Source organism: Ostrinia furnacalis, unplaced genomic scaffold (genome assembly GCF_004193835.3).
Source record: "Ostrinia furnacalis isolate ACB-3 unplaced genomic scaffold, ASM419383v2 OfSCF0710, whole genome shotgun sequence".
NCBI classification, from domain to species: domain Eukaryota; kingdom Metazoa; phylum Arthropoda; class Insecta; order Lepidoptera; family Crambidae; genus Ostrinia; species Ostrinia furnacalis.
Window position 1 is genome coordinate 3,498,889 of NW_021130949.1, and position 14,735 is coordinate 3,513,623.

Sequence of the window (14,735 nt, forward strand, 5' to 3'; positions counted from 1 at the left end):
TGCCGCGTTATAAATCATGGAATGTCAAAGTAATATAATCGAGTGTTTTGAATCGATTCAATAATATTATTCATAGTTCACATTATTTGTAATTATTCGATTTATGTGCCAGTAATTAAATATGACTTTTCTCGTCAAATGCTGATTTTTTGCGTTAGGATGAGACGACAATTGACCGGCAATGGGCAGTTATTATAACCTTTAACCGATGACGTGCGGTTTCACCAGGTTTCACAGACCACTCCGGTTTTTGATCAGAAATATCAAAAACTGGAGTGGTCTGTAAAACCTGGTGAAACCGATTCTACTTACTCCCGTGTCCCTAGCGTTATAGGCTCTGACATGCCAAAATTAAATCAGCTTAATAAATCATTGCACCAGCTTCAAAAAAGACGTGTATTTTTGTCTAAATAAATTGAAAAGGAAATTATCTTACAATGGGCTGAGTGTGAGTTTATACATCAAACTAGTGAGTGGGTTTAAAAAATGAATGAAAAGGATGCAGATGGTGCCAGGGTCTGAACCAAGTGCTGCCCAGAATTAACCCATAGTTCATTTTGTTCCTCAGGCCAATACTAATGTGCTAACCGGAGTGCACTGAAATCAAACATTTATAATTTAATAATTAACAAACATTTATAATTTTATAACGTTTTATCATTCGATTTTGCTTATCTGATAATCGAGTCCAGGTTATCATTTTTTTCTGATGGCAACTTTGCTTGCTGCAATGGCGCGAAAAGTTAAAAAAACATCGCGAATACAAACACTGCGTGAGTTGTGTTGCGCTTCTGTTACTGTGTCTAATGTCCATTGACATCTAGACTAAATAAAAGATCTAAGCAAGTACCTATAAGGGTCAAATAAAAGCGATTGTGTTCCTGCTCTAATAAGTAGGCTAATAAAATTGTAACAACAAGACTTTCGGGTGAGGTGAGGATGAGAATGTGTGTGACCCACGCACGAGTCCAGTCTGTACCTACTAAGAACTGTATTTTGAGGGGGGTTATAACAAGGAAAGATAAAGTTCGCCAAGTCATAATTTTTATTTCATAGAAGTTTCACAAGGTCTACATAGGATACCCAACTATGGTACATAGTATAACAACATCAAGGTATCTCGTGTACCTTTACCCACTCGCAATATGTAAGTAAGTCTAAACTAGGCACTATTATTAGTTATTCAATTGACACACCATATTTCATACAAAAAGCTTTTTTATAATTAAATACGTACAACTATTACAGGAGTTTTACAACTTTTCAGATCAAACAATGTCATTATTAATAAAAAAATACACAATAATATCTAGATCTTTTGTCGTTTCATATTCTGCATTTGAAAAATAGGCTGTTATTTTTAAATTACAAAATAAAAATAATATGATCATTCACTCTAAATATTAGGTATATTTTTAAGCAACTCACTAACTTAATGATAAAATAAAATTCAAAATAGTTAAGTAATCGTCACATTAAAATTTTAAAAGATTGCATGAAATACGTAATTTCGCTAGTTGTCTCTATTTTTTTTATCTAAAAAGGCAAGAAGTTTTTACTTATTACAACGGTACCTAAACGTCGTACTTTCTTCTCCAATAACAGATGTTAATTACATGTAAGTAGTTACTTATTAATTAATAAAACACTCGCTCATTTAATTTTCTAAATAAATACAGTCAAAAATTAACGACAGTATAGGTATTTACATCCATTTCTATACAGCCCTTTATAAGTAGGTATTTCAAAACTGGTTCACGGAAATAAATGTTATTATTACATACATTAACACTATGCAGTACGGAGATTTTTGTATTACTTTCATACATAAAATCGTCAACAAATATTAGTATGCATATTTACAAACTTTAGCATTAATTTTCCTATTATTCTATTATTGTACTAAATTACTTACAAACGGGCTATCATACAATTCACTAGTGAAACGTTCTCTAATAACAATTCAACGTGTTGCATTATAGTTAGATTCTTACAAGCATTATTCATGCATATTATTTTTCTATTATTAGTTAGTCAAATTACTTCGGCATCGAATTGCCAATGACATGATAAAAAGTAGAGATGAAACGGATATCCGGTAACTATCCGGTAGGCCGGATATCCGGCCTAAATTTACTATCCGGCCGGATACCGGATAGTAAATCACTATCCGGCCGGATACCGAATATTAAAAAACTACGACAATTTCCTATTAATAAAATGAAACACACACACAACACATGAATGAATCTTTGAGGTAAACATCAATAAAATGGCTTATAATAATGACGGCTTTTATTTAAAGTCCAAAAAGTTTCAAAAAAGCCATATTATTAGGCCTTTAAAAAAAACTAATTTCTTTTTCTGGGCTATTCACTCTAATGACGAATACATAAATAGTAAATATCTGTTAATGTCGAAATATTGCCAAATAAAATAAGCGATCTTTTTTTCACTGATGGTCTGATGTCATGATGCAGTTCAGTCAGATTACGCAGCAAGTTAACTAATTTAATTTTCACTATTCAATCACACACTCAATATGGCAACTGAAATCGCCTGAATTGATCTGCCCCCTAGACAAGTGGCAAAATCTGACATTCTATTCGGACTGATTCGATTTTCGAAAAGTGTGACTAGTCTAGTCTACTAATCGCGTTCGAAGCACTTGTGCGGCGCTAAACTCGTCACGACATGCAACGACACAATGGGCCAACTATCCGGCCGCCGGATATCCGGCCAAACAACTATCCGTTTCATCTCTAATAAAAAGCCATAAAGAATTATTAAGATATTCAAGTCCTATTACAATTTGACCGTGAATTTTCTTTAAAGTTTCCGATTTACACCACTCTCTACAACTCAAACGCGTGATTGGCATTATTTCAATATTTAGACCAGGCTTGCTTTTGTTTTTTAAGTGAGTTTATTTTTTTCAATACGGGCCTAGCCTTAGAATTGCCTAATAAGATTTGTCAAAGAGTAGCATGGTGGTGCGTAGATCGTTTTACGTTTACCTACTAAGTAGTTGCAACGTGTTTGACAGAGCCTTTACAATTATTATACTGTTTAGTAAAACAAAATAAATGTTTGATTTTCCTCCTTATTAAATAAACTTTAGGAACATCGATTGAATATTAATTGATGCCAATTTTATCTCATCCCGTCGGTTTACTACTTAAACATTAAAAAAGACAAAGCCTATACTAACCGTTACCTACGTACCTATTCATATTATTGTTTCAGTAAATAACCACAAACGTAGTATTGTCATTGGCAACAGGTGCCATCATTGTTAATGCTATTCACACATCACGATAGATCACGAAAATAAATGAAGAATCAATGGCCGGTATCAAACGTTGAAGACACACAAGTATAAGAAAGACGAAGAAAGCACATTGAAGTAGAAAAAACAAACTAGAGTTCAGTTAATCCGTAATTTAATAGTTACTATTAACATGAGGTTACACAATACTTAAATCTAGAAGGTGCAGAAGAAATCGAAAATAAAAGAACATTAATAACTGGATTATTTTTAAACAGAATTTAGATAACTAATTTAACAAATTTTAAAATACATACTGAAGTTAGTAACTAGACTTTCCAGCTAATTTTTTAAGTACCTATAAAGTAGGTACAAGTACAATCGAGTTCATAAATACCTATATTGGCGATGCCAATTTATTTCAAAATATTGTAGCGAAGTAGCGCAGTCATTATCGCAACCTAATTATGAACTGTTTATATTATTAAATATTGATTTTGAGTTTGTATTGAAATATACTATCGTTAACACGCTAACAATACATATTTTGGAACATTAGCACTGCCAATATATTTATGAACTCGAGTGTACTGACTTATTCGTTATGAAAGTAAAACACGGAACCTAACAGAAATTGAAACTATCAATATCGTACAATGTGTAAATAGCCACATAATTTAAGAAATTATGAAGATAGTATTTATAGAATATAAAAATAGCCGTGACTAAGTATTATTCTTGAAAAACTCAGAGGTATACAAAAGTAGAAATAATAAACTAAAAATAGTTTTTAATTTTCACGACATTTATGTTGTGAGGTATTGAACATTTAACAAGTAAGAAGTAGGTACATGACCTATTTAAAAGATAAATACCTACCTACTTACATAATTTTGAGAAAAGAAAATGTTTCCCAAATAAAATGAAAATTAAATGAACAATAAGTAACAACAGGAATTAAGCAATTACAATGTTCAAATACCTAACTAACTCCTACCTAATTTCCAATATTCAGCCCTATTTTTGCAATTTCAATTTTCTTTTAATCATTAATTATTACCTATTATTATTTGTTAATTTGATATTAATTGTTCAATGTCCGCATACTTGCCTCGATTGCATTAACCATAAGCCAAAATATAGAATGCGTCCGCTTACATCTTCGTCGAATAGTTAATTTAATTCAATTAACTCACGTTAAGCCACTTTATTAACTAATTTACGTTTTATAACTACACCACAAATTCACAGCACTGTTTAGAAAGTGTTCGTTTATACTTTCACGTTGACATTTTGAATTCGTTTGGCGTTAAAATTGGGTATGACGCCAAAATGGCGTCGCATGATCACAAAATGGCAGATTTAAGAGTTTATTCTAGTGTTCGGTATTTTAAAAGTGGCAACCGGTCAGGGTCACCACGACGGGGTACTCAGGTGTTCTCGTCAGAGGAGTCGTCTGACGATGAGCTGGTGAGGAGGGTGGAGGCCATGGTGAGCTGCCGGATGAAGGGTTCCCTGGGCAGACTCTGCTGGCCCAGGGGCAGCCGCCTTACGCCCATCCTCTCACTCTCTGGCAGGGATTTGCTACACTTCTCTTCTGTTATCGCGTCGCGGGATAGGGAGCTGGTGGTAAAAAAATACAATGATATTTATTTTGTAATTAAATTTTCATTTTTACACAAAATTGTACGTTACACTTGTATTGTAGAGCTCAAGAGCTCTTTTGGGATGCGTTCTTTTACCGACTACTTAAGTGTGAGTACACGGTAAGTATAGGTCAAAATTTAGTCATTAAGTCACCGACCTTCATCTTTTAATATCAAGTACCAAGTAAAATAAGTGTTAAAATTAGATTTTTTTACAAAATTAGCGGCTTGGCCATAACACACACGACTTACTGAATACCTTTTACTGGTGTCAAATTAGCATATTCCCTTTTGTAAATTTAATCGAATCCGAATCGTAAACAAAATCCTTTTAAATCTACAAAAATACACTTAAGTAACTGTAAACTTGTGAAGGCATACATTGAATTGGTAAGGTAAGTACCTAACAGTACACACAAAAGACACATAAAGAAGGAAGTCTTACCCAGTGAGTTCCAACATTGATCCTCTTCTGCACTGTCCTCGATGTGGACCCTGCATGATGCTGGCTGGTCTGGTCGAGGCTCCCAGCGGGTCTGAGTGCGCTACGTCTTCCATCAGCAGTACCGAAGGTCCACCTAAGCTGGTACTCCTCTTCGATAGCAAGCTAGGCCCCTGCCTCGCCTGGCCTGCTTCCCTCGAAGACTCGCCCTTGCTACTCTCCGCCCTACCCCCCTCCGAGTCATACGCAGCTGCCTCCCCTCCACCCTGGGTCGAACTAGAGCTCTCTCTTCTAAATAGACCTATGATAGATTTGGGATGTTTTGGCTTTTCTATACCACCTAATGAGTATGAGCAGGACAAGGGATAGGAGAGAGAAAAAAACTCAAATCAGAATTTGTTCTCTTAAATACAACTACGAATAGTGCGTGATGTAAATATGAATATAATAATTAGACGGTACTTAAATAAAGTTTAAGCGATAAGATTAAAAAAGCTTTGGGCTGAAATTAGGGCATGAATATCGGAATCTCGGAATCTCGTAATATCGGAATCTCGGACAGCAAGATCCGATATTTCAATTCCGATATTGAGCGATCCAATATCGTAATATCGGAATCAGATAAAAGTTTTAATTGAGATTTTAAACAAAGCGTTTAAACTCGCCACAACCTGCCACAAAGCCCAAAGTACATGATTGGCAAATACTAATGATTTTCTCATGTCTCTCACCATCACTTTTTGTCCCACTGCAAATATTTTAATATCTTTACTATTTATAGTTAACCCATTATAGACTGAGTTTTCTGAAAGTGTCAGATTTTTGTTTTTTTGAAATGTGTTCATAATTATGGTCTACATAATGCTATACAAGCATAAAAAAAATTATTCGACCTGTAATCTGGAAAAAAAATGCTGGTACCATATGGTACCGCTAGCCTCTTACCGTGTCAGTTGGTTAAAACATAACTTTATCATGGACTTTATAAAAATTGGGTAAATTATGTATTTTATTATTATTATAATATGAATTAATATACAAGCAAATAACAGGAGTGATATTAAATGTAAAAAAGCTGTATATTGGGTAAGCAATATTCATTTTTATCTTTGAATATTCAAAAATTTGGAATGGAGCTTGGCATTGCACGCTGCACATAGCCCCACGTTACATTTTATATACTCTGATATTGTTCGAGAGTTGCAATTATCTTGAGTTCGTTCTATAAATTTCTGCTTCGTTTTGGGACCTTCATCGTCCTCCAAAACTGCCAATGTTTGTGAAAGTTACATCTAAAATAAATAAAAACCTATGGTTTTGTAAAGTATAGGAAACTATTTTACTTTATCTTCCTGTATACCATATATACCAGTGAATATATCACACACTTCCCAATAAATACAGTAAAAACTAAAAATCATAAAATAATTAAAAAGACACGGTAAGCGGCTAGCGGTACCGTACGGTACCAATAATTTTGACATACAATATTTCCCATTATTATTACCTATCGACGTAATTTTACACCATTTCACAATAAAAGCACTTATGGATTACAAGCATATTCAAGTTTTTTACCACTCTCTACAATTTTTGTAACACGTGATTTGAATGACTCTAAAATTCGTTCCGCCAACATAAAACAGTGTAATACAATGAAGGAGTAAAAGTTTGATTGATACTTGTGATTTTACCAAAAACTCTTTAATTATTTGCTAGTCCATCCATATAGGCTTATTATCAGCCACCATTCATTATCAGGTGATCCGTCTGCTCGTTTGCCTTTTGTCACATAAAAAACCAAATGCAATGGATACCCATAACGTAAAAATGGTTTTAAAATACTTCAATTTTATGAAGTGCTGTTTTGTACCAAATTAAAGATTTTGATTAAAATCATTATTTTATTGTAAACAATCCAGAATTCTTACGAATATAACCAAATATTAATTTTATAGCACATGAACTCAATTCCGATATTAATATCGGAATTCCGATATTGAGATCTAATATCGGAATCCAATATCGGAATTGAAAACCTTCCGATATTACATGCCCTAGCTGAAATGCATGCAAGATTTAAAGGTCCTTTTAGGACATCATGCAAGATGAACAAATATTAAACGGTAGAATAGAAGGTGTGGTTAACTTGACTATTAATGAAATCCTGAATAAACTAGAAACTTTTAAAGTTGTGCAACCGGGATGAATAAGCAGTGAGCTTTGATTGAATGCGAATATTGTAAGCATTCAGTAAAAGTCACCATTTTTACGCCTTCTCAATCGGTGGTGTGTTATTTACACTATTATTCACCACCATCACGAACGGTCAGAAAATCTAACAATTCATAATTAATAACAAAATCAATAAATAAGTATCCATCACTAACCTTTTAGAATTAATTTGCAATTTATTGTTGCTGTGCGTACTAATTTTACAATCAAATTAACTTTCGACCTTTGAGTTTATATTTTTTTCTTATTTTCTTGATTTCATTCCGATACATTCAATAGTTACTTATAACAACAAAAACATTCCAAAAGAATGATAGAGCTCTATTCTAGAAATTAACCTGGCACACTGTATCATGATGTATTAACCAAATTGATATGACTACTAAAAGTGTGCTTAGTGTGCAAAGTATTTTTCTGCTAATACTAAAAATTATTTAACTTTTTTTTATGCTCGACAAGGCATGTATTTGACCGCAATCGCACCTGTTATTTAACCACCATGAAAATAAGTAATAACAAATGCTATTTTCATATTTTATCTCTATTATGGAACCAATTTTCTATAATTATGATGAGCTCAAAAAATACAAACCTAGGAACGTAGCGGAGGGTGAGCTATACGCCAAATACTCCTTATTCGAGGCCCAAGAGGGGAACTCTGACTGCTTGAGGGCGGCCGTGCCCTCGGCCTCCTCGCGTTTCCATGGCAACATGGTCTCCGTCGCCGTTGGGGTGGCCACGCGAGCTTGCTCCGCTACCGTCATGTATGTATCTGCGGATTAATATTGGGGTTCATTAACCTAGGGTGATAATTTTCTAACAGATATAGAGGTAGGTACGTTTATCAACTGTTTTCATGGAAAAAAAATGCCAAGAGAAGTAACTTATTAAATCTGTGACTATAGTTTTTGATCATAAAAGAAACTTTAGCATGAGGTCTAGCATTTATTAAAGTTGTGAGTTATTGAGTAGAGTCATCTACATTGATTTTATTTTGTTTTCTCTATCCAATGTTGTACACGATTCTTCCGCAAAATATATTGATAGTTTAGCTCTTTTATAGTAATTACTTACCATTATCATCTGACAGTCTTCTTTCATCTTCTTCCAGAATATCTTCATTAGGAACTAAAAAAATATAAGCCACATAAGATGTATAGTACAAAATGAAGCTTTACATACCTACTGGGAGTTTTCTAAAAACTAACTATGAAAGTTCTCTAGCTCTATATTTCTTTTATATCAAGTTGTTTCTACGAGTATAATGAGTTGATTACTTGATTCATGCTGTATTTTTTCTGTTAGATAGAATTCACGTTTGAGATAGGTCTAAAGAAATGTTTATGTTACTGATAAATAATTATTCAAATAATTGCAAGCCCTCTGAAGACATTTTTTGGTAGAGTAATTTGAATCTTATTTCTTTCATTATTGTTATGTTGTTATGGAAATATTGCAATAAATACAATAATGTAACATGCGGTACTTACGTTTATGTAACTACTGAAGATGGAAAGGAGAGGGGTATTGTTTACAGTCATCCAGAAAACCATAGTAAATGTTTTGGTACCTTTAAGTAATTTTAAAAATCTAACATATTTTAAAATAATTTAAGCAGAAGCTACATTGTAAAATGGTTCTCTGAATAGTGAAGCCAAACTAAAAAGTATATAAATAGAAAACTACTAATTTAAAAGGTATACAGACACAAAATACACATACATAATTCATAATACATAGATCTACATAAATAAAAATAGTATGTGTTTAGTAATAACATGCGTATTTACTTCATCGAACTTTACTATTAAGTTAGAAGCGTCTGATGAATATATTTTATAGACGCGTTATTTGATATAATATTTAAAAACTATACAGAAGTGTGCGTGCTGTTTTAAAGGTTTGTCGTAATGCTACATTTAATACAGATATTATTGGACACTCATTGTTATATTACACTGGGTAAATTACCTATTTCATTAGACGTACCTATTACAAAAATTACTGAAAATTATCACGCGTAGGCGCTAAATTATTATGTTCATTTTCTTTTGTTTTGTAAAGTATTGTCTTTTGACAATACCACAAAAGATGAATAGTTAACAGTTCATTTTCGATGGAACTCAAATGAGAAGATACAACTAGGTACTTTAACCTAAAAATAAGCAGCTATACGGTTGCGTACAGTGTCTGCATTCAAATGTGTTTCTTTACTCATTTTCATTTGCACATTTATTGACTCTATTTTCAATTTAGCGTGTTTGTGAGTGTCTGTGAGAACTGGTATCGAGTTTGCTGAAGTTGCAGGCAGTTCTCATCGAAAATAAATAAATCCATTATACTATAACAAGGAGTGTCACGGACAGTGCACACGGCTAACTAACGAAATGTCGAAAACAATTTTGGAAATTCAAATATGTTGCCAATTAAAAAGCAAAAATTAATAAACATGTAATTTATGTTTAATTCAATTATTAATTTGATTTTATTGTCAGTTACAGAGACGTGTTTTAATCGCAATCCCTGCAATAGGTAGGTACGATAGATTTTGAAATAAAAATACTTGATTGTGAGTAAAGATTATGTTGCCGTGTGCACTACAAACGATCATCAGACGCATAAGCAATGTTTAACCATTATTTGTCATTAAACACATACCAAAGTTATACGTGGATCTGTCCCTTCTCCACGGTAACGATTTCTCAACAGCTGTCGGCATAATCTCTTCAGGAGTTTTAGCATACTGTTTTACAATCCTCGCTTTCAACGGATTGAATCCGGGCAGGTTAGCCAACTGGTTTAAAAGCGAACTACTATTCTCTTTATGCGAGGACGTCGGACTGACTTCTCTATATCCAGCTTTAATCGTCAGTTGTCGAGAGAATTGCGGTGCCACATGAAGTTGCCAGAAGGGAAGAAAACGACAATCAAACAAACGTTAAACAAGCAGAATTAGCAGTGGAGACTAAGGTTTGGGTTAGCTTCAACGGCACGTGGCAGGAGACAGATTATACAATTCTTGATATGCATGGAGAACTGCTCAACTTTAATGACTTAAGGATTTAAGTAGGTACATATGATTCTACTCACAAGAATAGATTCAAGTTAATGACATTCAGCCAATCACAGGCTTCAGTCTGCGTCTGGATCGAGTATTGAACTTTCTTTTCAAAGGCTTCGAGACTGAAATTCAACAATGACGAACTTGAAGCTATACTTGAGTTTCTATTCAGTTTTGAGCATCGTTTTTACAATACGTGCCAAAATAGTTTTAATTAGTCGGTGTTGGTTCTAGCTGTTATCTTGCTACCACTGCTGGTTGACTTAACTTGGCTATATCGAGCGAATCAAATCCGTATGCAAAGAGCATAAGGTCCATGTAGTATCTGAAGATCTGAAGAAAGAAGCCAAATTAACTCTACCAGGCAGTCAATTGTGACCAACGTTTTGTGAAATAGAAAGGGTACTTAGTACGTGAAAAGATTTCAAAATCAATACTTATTTAGTGCTTTTAACTTCGATTATCTAATTTACTTTAGCAGTTCTACATGCATTATGTTAGTAAGCAAAATCAACTCTGTTAAAAGAAATCATAGAAGAGGGAGTCAAGATTTTACATAGAAGAAAATGTTCATGCCACCACATTTAACGTCATTCTCACAGTAGTAGCCATCTCAGGAGGTCATCAGAACCCAGCAAAATAAGTTACAATCACCAATTTAGTACATTAAGGAATAATAACCCAATTAGATTTCTTTTTGAAAATCATAAAACTCAAGTGCAAAATAAGTGAGAAATACATGGTTACACAATACAATACTGGAGTCGTATGGATTTGAATTTGGACAATTTCAAATAAGTACCTAATGTACTGATACTGGTTAAGTAGTTAAATATTCAACGTGATAAATCATTAGGAACATAATTTTATAGTGTTGTCTACTTAAAATTGAGTGTGTCCAACTATCCAGGAGCTTTCTTATTTATCCAATGAAGACTGAGTAGTCCCGCTAGCTGTTTTGGACTCGCAAGAAAAATCATAAAAATGCGGGAGTAAGTTGTATAAAGTCTCTCTTTCAATATATTCAAATCCAAACGGCGCCGTGTGGAAGGGTGTCCATGCAGAATACCTACGCGGGGATTTTGCAGTGAAAGTAATACCGCCGTCTTCTCCCTCCCGTCTGCCCTCCCGCTCGTCACAGTCCTCTTGCAACACCTCGTCTATGTAGTCTGCAATCCACAAACTAAGTTGCAATCGCAGATCGACCATAAATAAACTAATTTGTTCTTCATACGAGCGTTACCACTATCTACGGTTTACCAACACCAAATGGTATGTTCCTTTCTAAGTGTGGGGTGTGAGAAGGGTTACGGTTCACTTTCGAGGGCTAAAGATCTACTTTGATAAGTGTTGGCACAAAGTATTGTTTTTCTTTTCGTCTAATTTCTTTGGAACGTTTGAAAGAATACAATGGAACTATGTCTAAAGTCGTGTGATTGAAAACTTATTTGGCTTATCATGATGTTACTCATTCTTCATAAGTAATTTATGCCAGTCAGTTTTATTTATACGTACAAATAAGCAAAAAGTGTATAAAACAAGTGAACAGTGATCCTTACATTGACAACTTGATCATGCGCTACAAACAAAATTTTGTGTTTCTGATGTTGTACGAGTAACTGATCGATTGATTTTTAATCGTATTCGTAATGAGTCTAGTGCACAAATAAGCGTTTGTGCCTGCAAATAAATATTACGATGATCACAGAATCAAATCAAATGTAAATAAAATTAAACAAAATCAAATACTTGACCCACACGTGCATGCGATCGACACTCGTGATAGTAATAAAGAATAGTTTAAGTACCTAATCTATAATACTTTATTTTACCGTGCGTGAACTGTTTGGCCGAACCGTTTTGCTGGAATTCGGGGAAGGTGACATGATTTTTGCCATCCTGTAACAAAATGGAAACAATACTGTAAAACAACCATTGCACATAATGCCCAGCTAATTATTTACTTAACGTTCTCAGATTTTCCGAGCCCAGGTAAAAAGCATATACCTAACTAGTTAAAAGCGCGAGATTTTCTACTGGCTTTTATTGCTACAAGGTCAATTAAGTAGAGTTTATTTTTTAGCTTTTAGTATCTTGAATATTATTAATTTTCCCCAGCAAAATTCAAACACATAGGCATAGCAGACTTGGCTATAAATATTTAAAGATTAAAAGTACCAACCTGCTTCCCACGTTTACTGCGCTTGTGGTGGTGTTTTCTGTCGCCGACTCGGCGGCGGATGTTCATGTGCGTTTTGTAGTTGACCTGCTGGATGCCGAGGTCGCGGTCGTTGACCGCGTGCCTGCTGTAGCTTAGCCGGCGATGCTGAGGAAATAAAGTTAAAAACATCATCAGCAGGTCATTTAGTCAGATGCAGGAAGAACTTCACTAATTTAGGTATCAGACACGGATAGTAGTCGCATATTCTCTACATTCACATATACTGCTTTGTCTTTAAACCAGGGTTCAACATTGGATACTTACTCGCCGGAAAGGTTTGCAAAGCTCCTCGGCTAAGAGATGGTGTATTTTAGCGTCAGTCAAGTCTTTTTTCGATGGATTGTACTCCAACTCTTGCATGTCAATATTCCATGTCGATGAGTCCAATTGACTGAAGCTGGGACTAAAATAGAGATAAAAATTATTATTATAGAAGATCCTGAAAACAATATTAGACTACTTGAAAACTATCACTGTACCTTCCATTGAAATTAGCATTCGTATAATTTTTAAATATAGCTGACATAGATTCAGCACCAGATATGTTACCAATAGTAGAAGCATTTCTTTGCATATATTCTATAGCATCTTTCATAGCTAATTTTGAATATGTCTCCAAAATTTTTGGCTCAGCACCCTGTAACGTTACATAGTGATAAAACAGTGCTTATTTTGGACATTGAGATATTTGTGTAAAGTATCTTACCTGATAATTTCTTAGCAAAAACGGTCTTATAAACCGATTATCAAATCTCTTGAATTTATCCCTTATATGGTGATTACCATGTTTACCTAAAATATCCTCTACACCTGCCATCAAATGGTCCATAAACTGAAAAATATAACATAAGCATATAGGTAACCCAAAACATCTCGTCTCCATCCAACCAAAATTTTTGTAGTATTAACTAATGTACGATTACCCTTTCATGTATCCTCTCATTCATCGTAGGCTTCCTCTTCTCCGCCGTCTTCACGTTGAGGATCTTCACCAGCGGCTTTATCGTGATGCCCTGGATGAAGACCGTGAAGTATATCACCGCTATGGTGGTGGTCACAAACATCGGCTGCAACTGCACCACCTCCGGGTCTATTAATAGCACCAATGCGAACGCTACCGCGCCTCGAAGACCTGTTACAGTCGAAAATCGTCACTCGTTGCCTTTTGATAAGGTTAAAAATACCGTTAGAAATATTCTTCTTACCTCCATAAGACATAACAAACTTCTCGACCGTATTAAGTTTGTGCAAACGGAACTTATTAGCTACAGCACTAAATATGTACACCCCTGAAACAATATTATATCAATATTATTTTGTAAAAAATCTAACAGTCATAAATTTATAGCTGTTTCCACAAAAATTTGCTCCATTTCTAATTGTTATTCTAACATAGTCATCTGTTCAATACGTAACAACAATAATTTCAATATTATTGCCATCTTTCTTTCGATATTGATTCAGAAATATTGCCCCTGAAAGTAGTTTTATATGACACTACCTATATTAGAATAGTCAGACGCAGATGGCGAATCGCTCGGTCGAGATAGCCGTGTTCACTCATGTGAATGTCATCGACAGCTTTTATATAAATCCATCACTAGAATAATAAACCTGTTTCCAAGTAGATTTTGCCTCTAAAACTTGAAAGATCACTTATTTTTATCGGTAGTAAAGAGCCAGTTTAATGCATTTTCTATTTAAGTGTCAAATGACCGTACTCTTGCTTATCGGGAAATCAGAAGGTTAGGGAGTTTACGATAGCTTTTGATGGACGAGCGAGACTATGTTATACAAGTTTCTTAAATATTAGGTATGTCATGTCCGCATTAATTTTATTTTGTGTTAATTCAATGACTATA

General features: G+C 34.3%; 1 protein-coding gene across 7 annotated transcripts in view; it reads right to left on the minus strand.

Moving 5' to 3' along the window:
- Positions 1–3,113: 3,113 nt before the first annotated feature.
- The window catches only part of Nhe2 (Na[+]/H[+] hydrogen exchanger 2), a 63,673-nt gene continuing 52,051 nt past the window's right edge, over positions 3,114–14,735 (minus strand). For 2 of the 7 annotated variants that reach the window (XM_028300395.1, XM_028300394.1), the window contains exons 8-20: positions 14,079–14,162; positions 13,797–14,005; positions 13,580–13,705; positions 13,353–13,510; positions 13,138–13,276; positions 12,835–12,978; positions 12,485–12,551; positions 11,726–11,821; positions 10,250–10,450; positions 8,666–8,719; positions 8,184–8,363; positions 5,360–5,696; positions 3,114–4,891 (exon numbers count right to left, since the gene is read on the minus strand). In XM_028300395.1, the coding sequence (XP_028156196.1) occupies positions 4,699–4,891; positions 5,360–5,696; positions 8,184–8,363; positions 8,666–8,719; positions 10,250–10,450; positions 11,726–11,821; positions 12,485–12,551; positions 12,835–12,978; positions 13,138–13,276; positions 13,353–13,510; positions 13,580–13,705; positions 13,797–14,005; positions 14,079–14,162 (1,988 nt within the window). In that variant the 3' untranslated portion in view covers positions 3,114–4,698. Of the gene's footprint in view, positions 4,892–5,359; positions 5,697–8,183; positions 8,364–8,665; positions 8,720–10,249; positions 10,451–11,725; positions 11,822–12,460; positions 12,552–12,834; positions 12,979–13,137; positions 13,277–13,352; positions 13,511–13,579; positions 13,706–13,796; positions 14,006–14,078; positions 14,163–14,735 lie in introns of all 7 variants that reach the window. The other 5 variants (XM_028300393.1, XM_028300392.1, XM_028300398.1 and 2 more) reach the window with 3 other exon arrangements.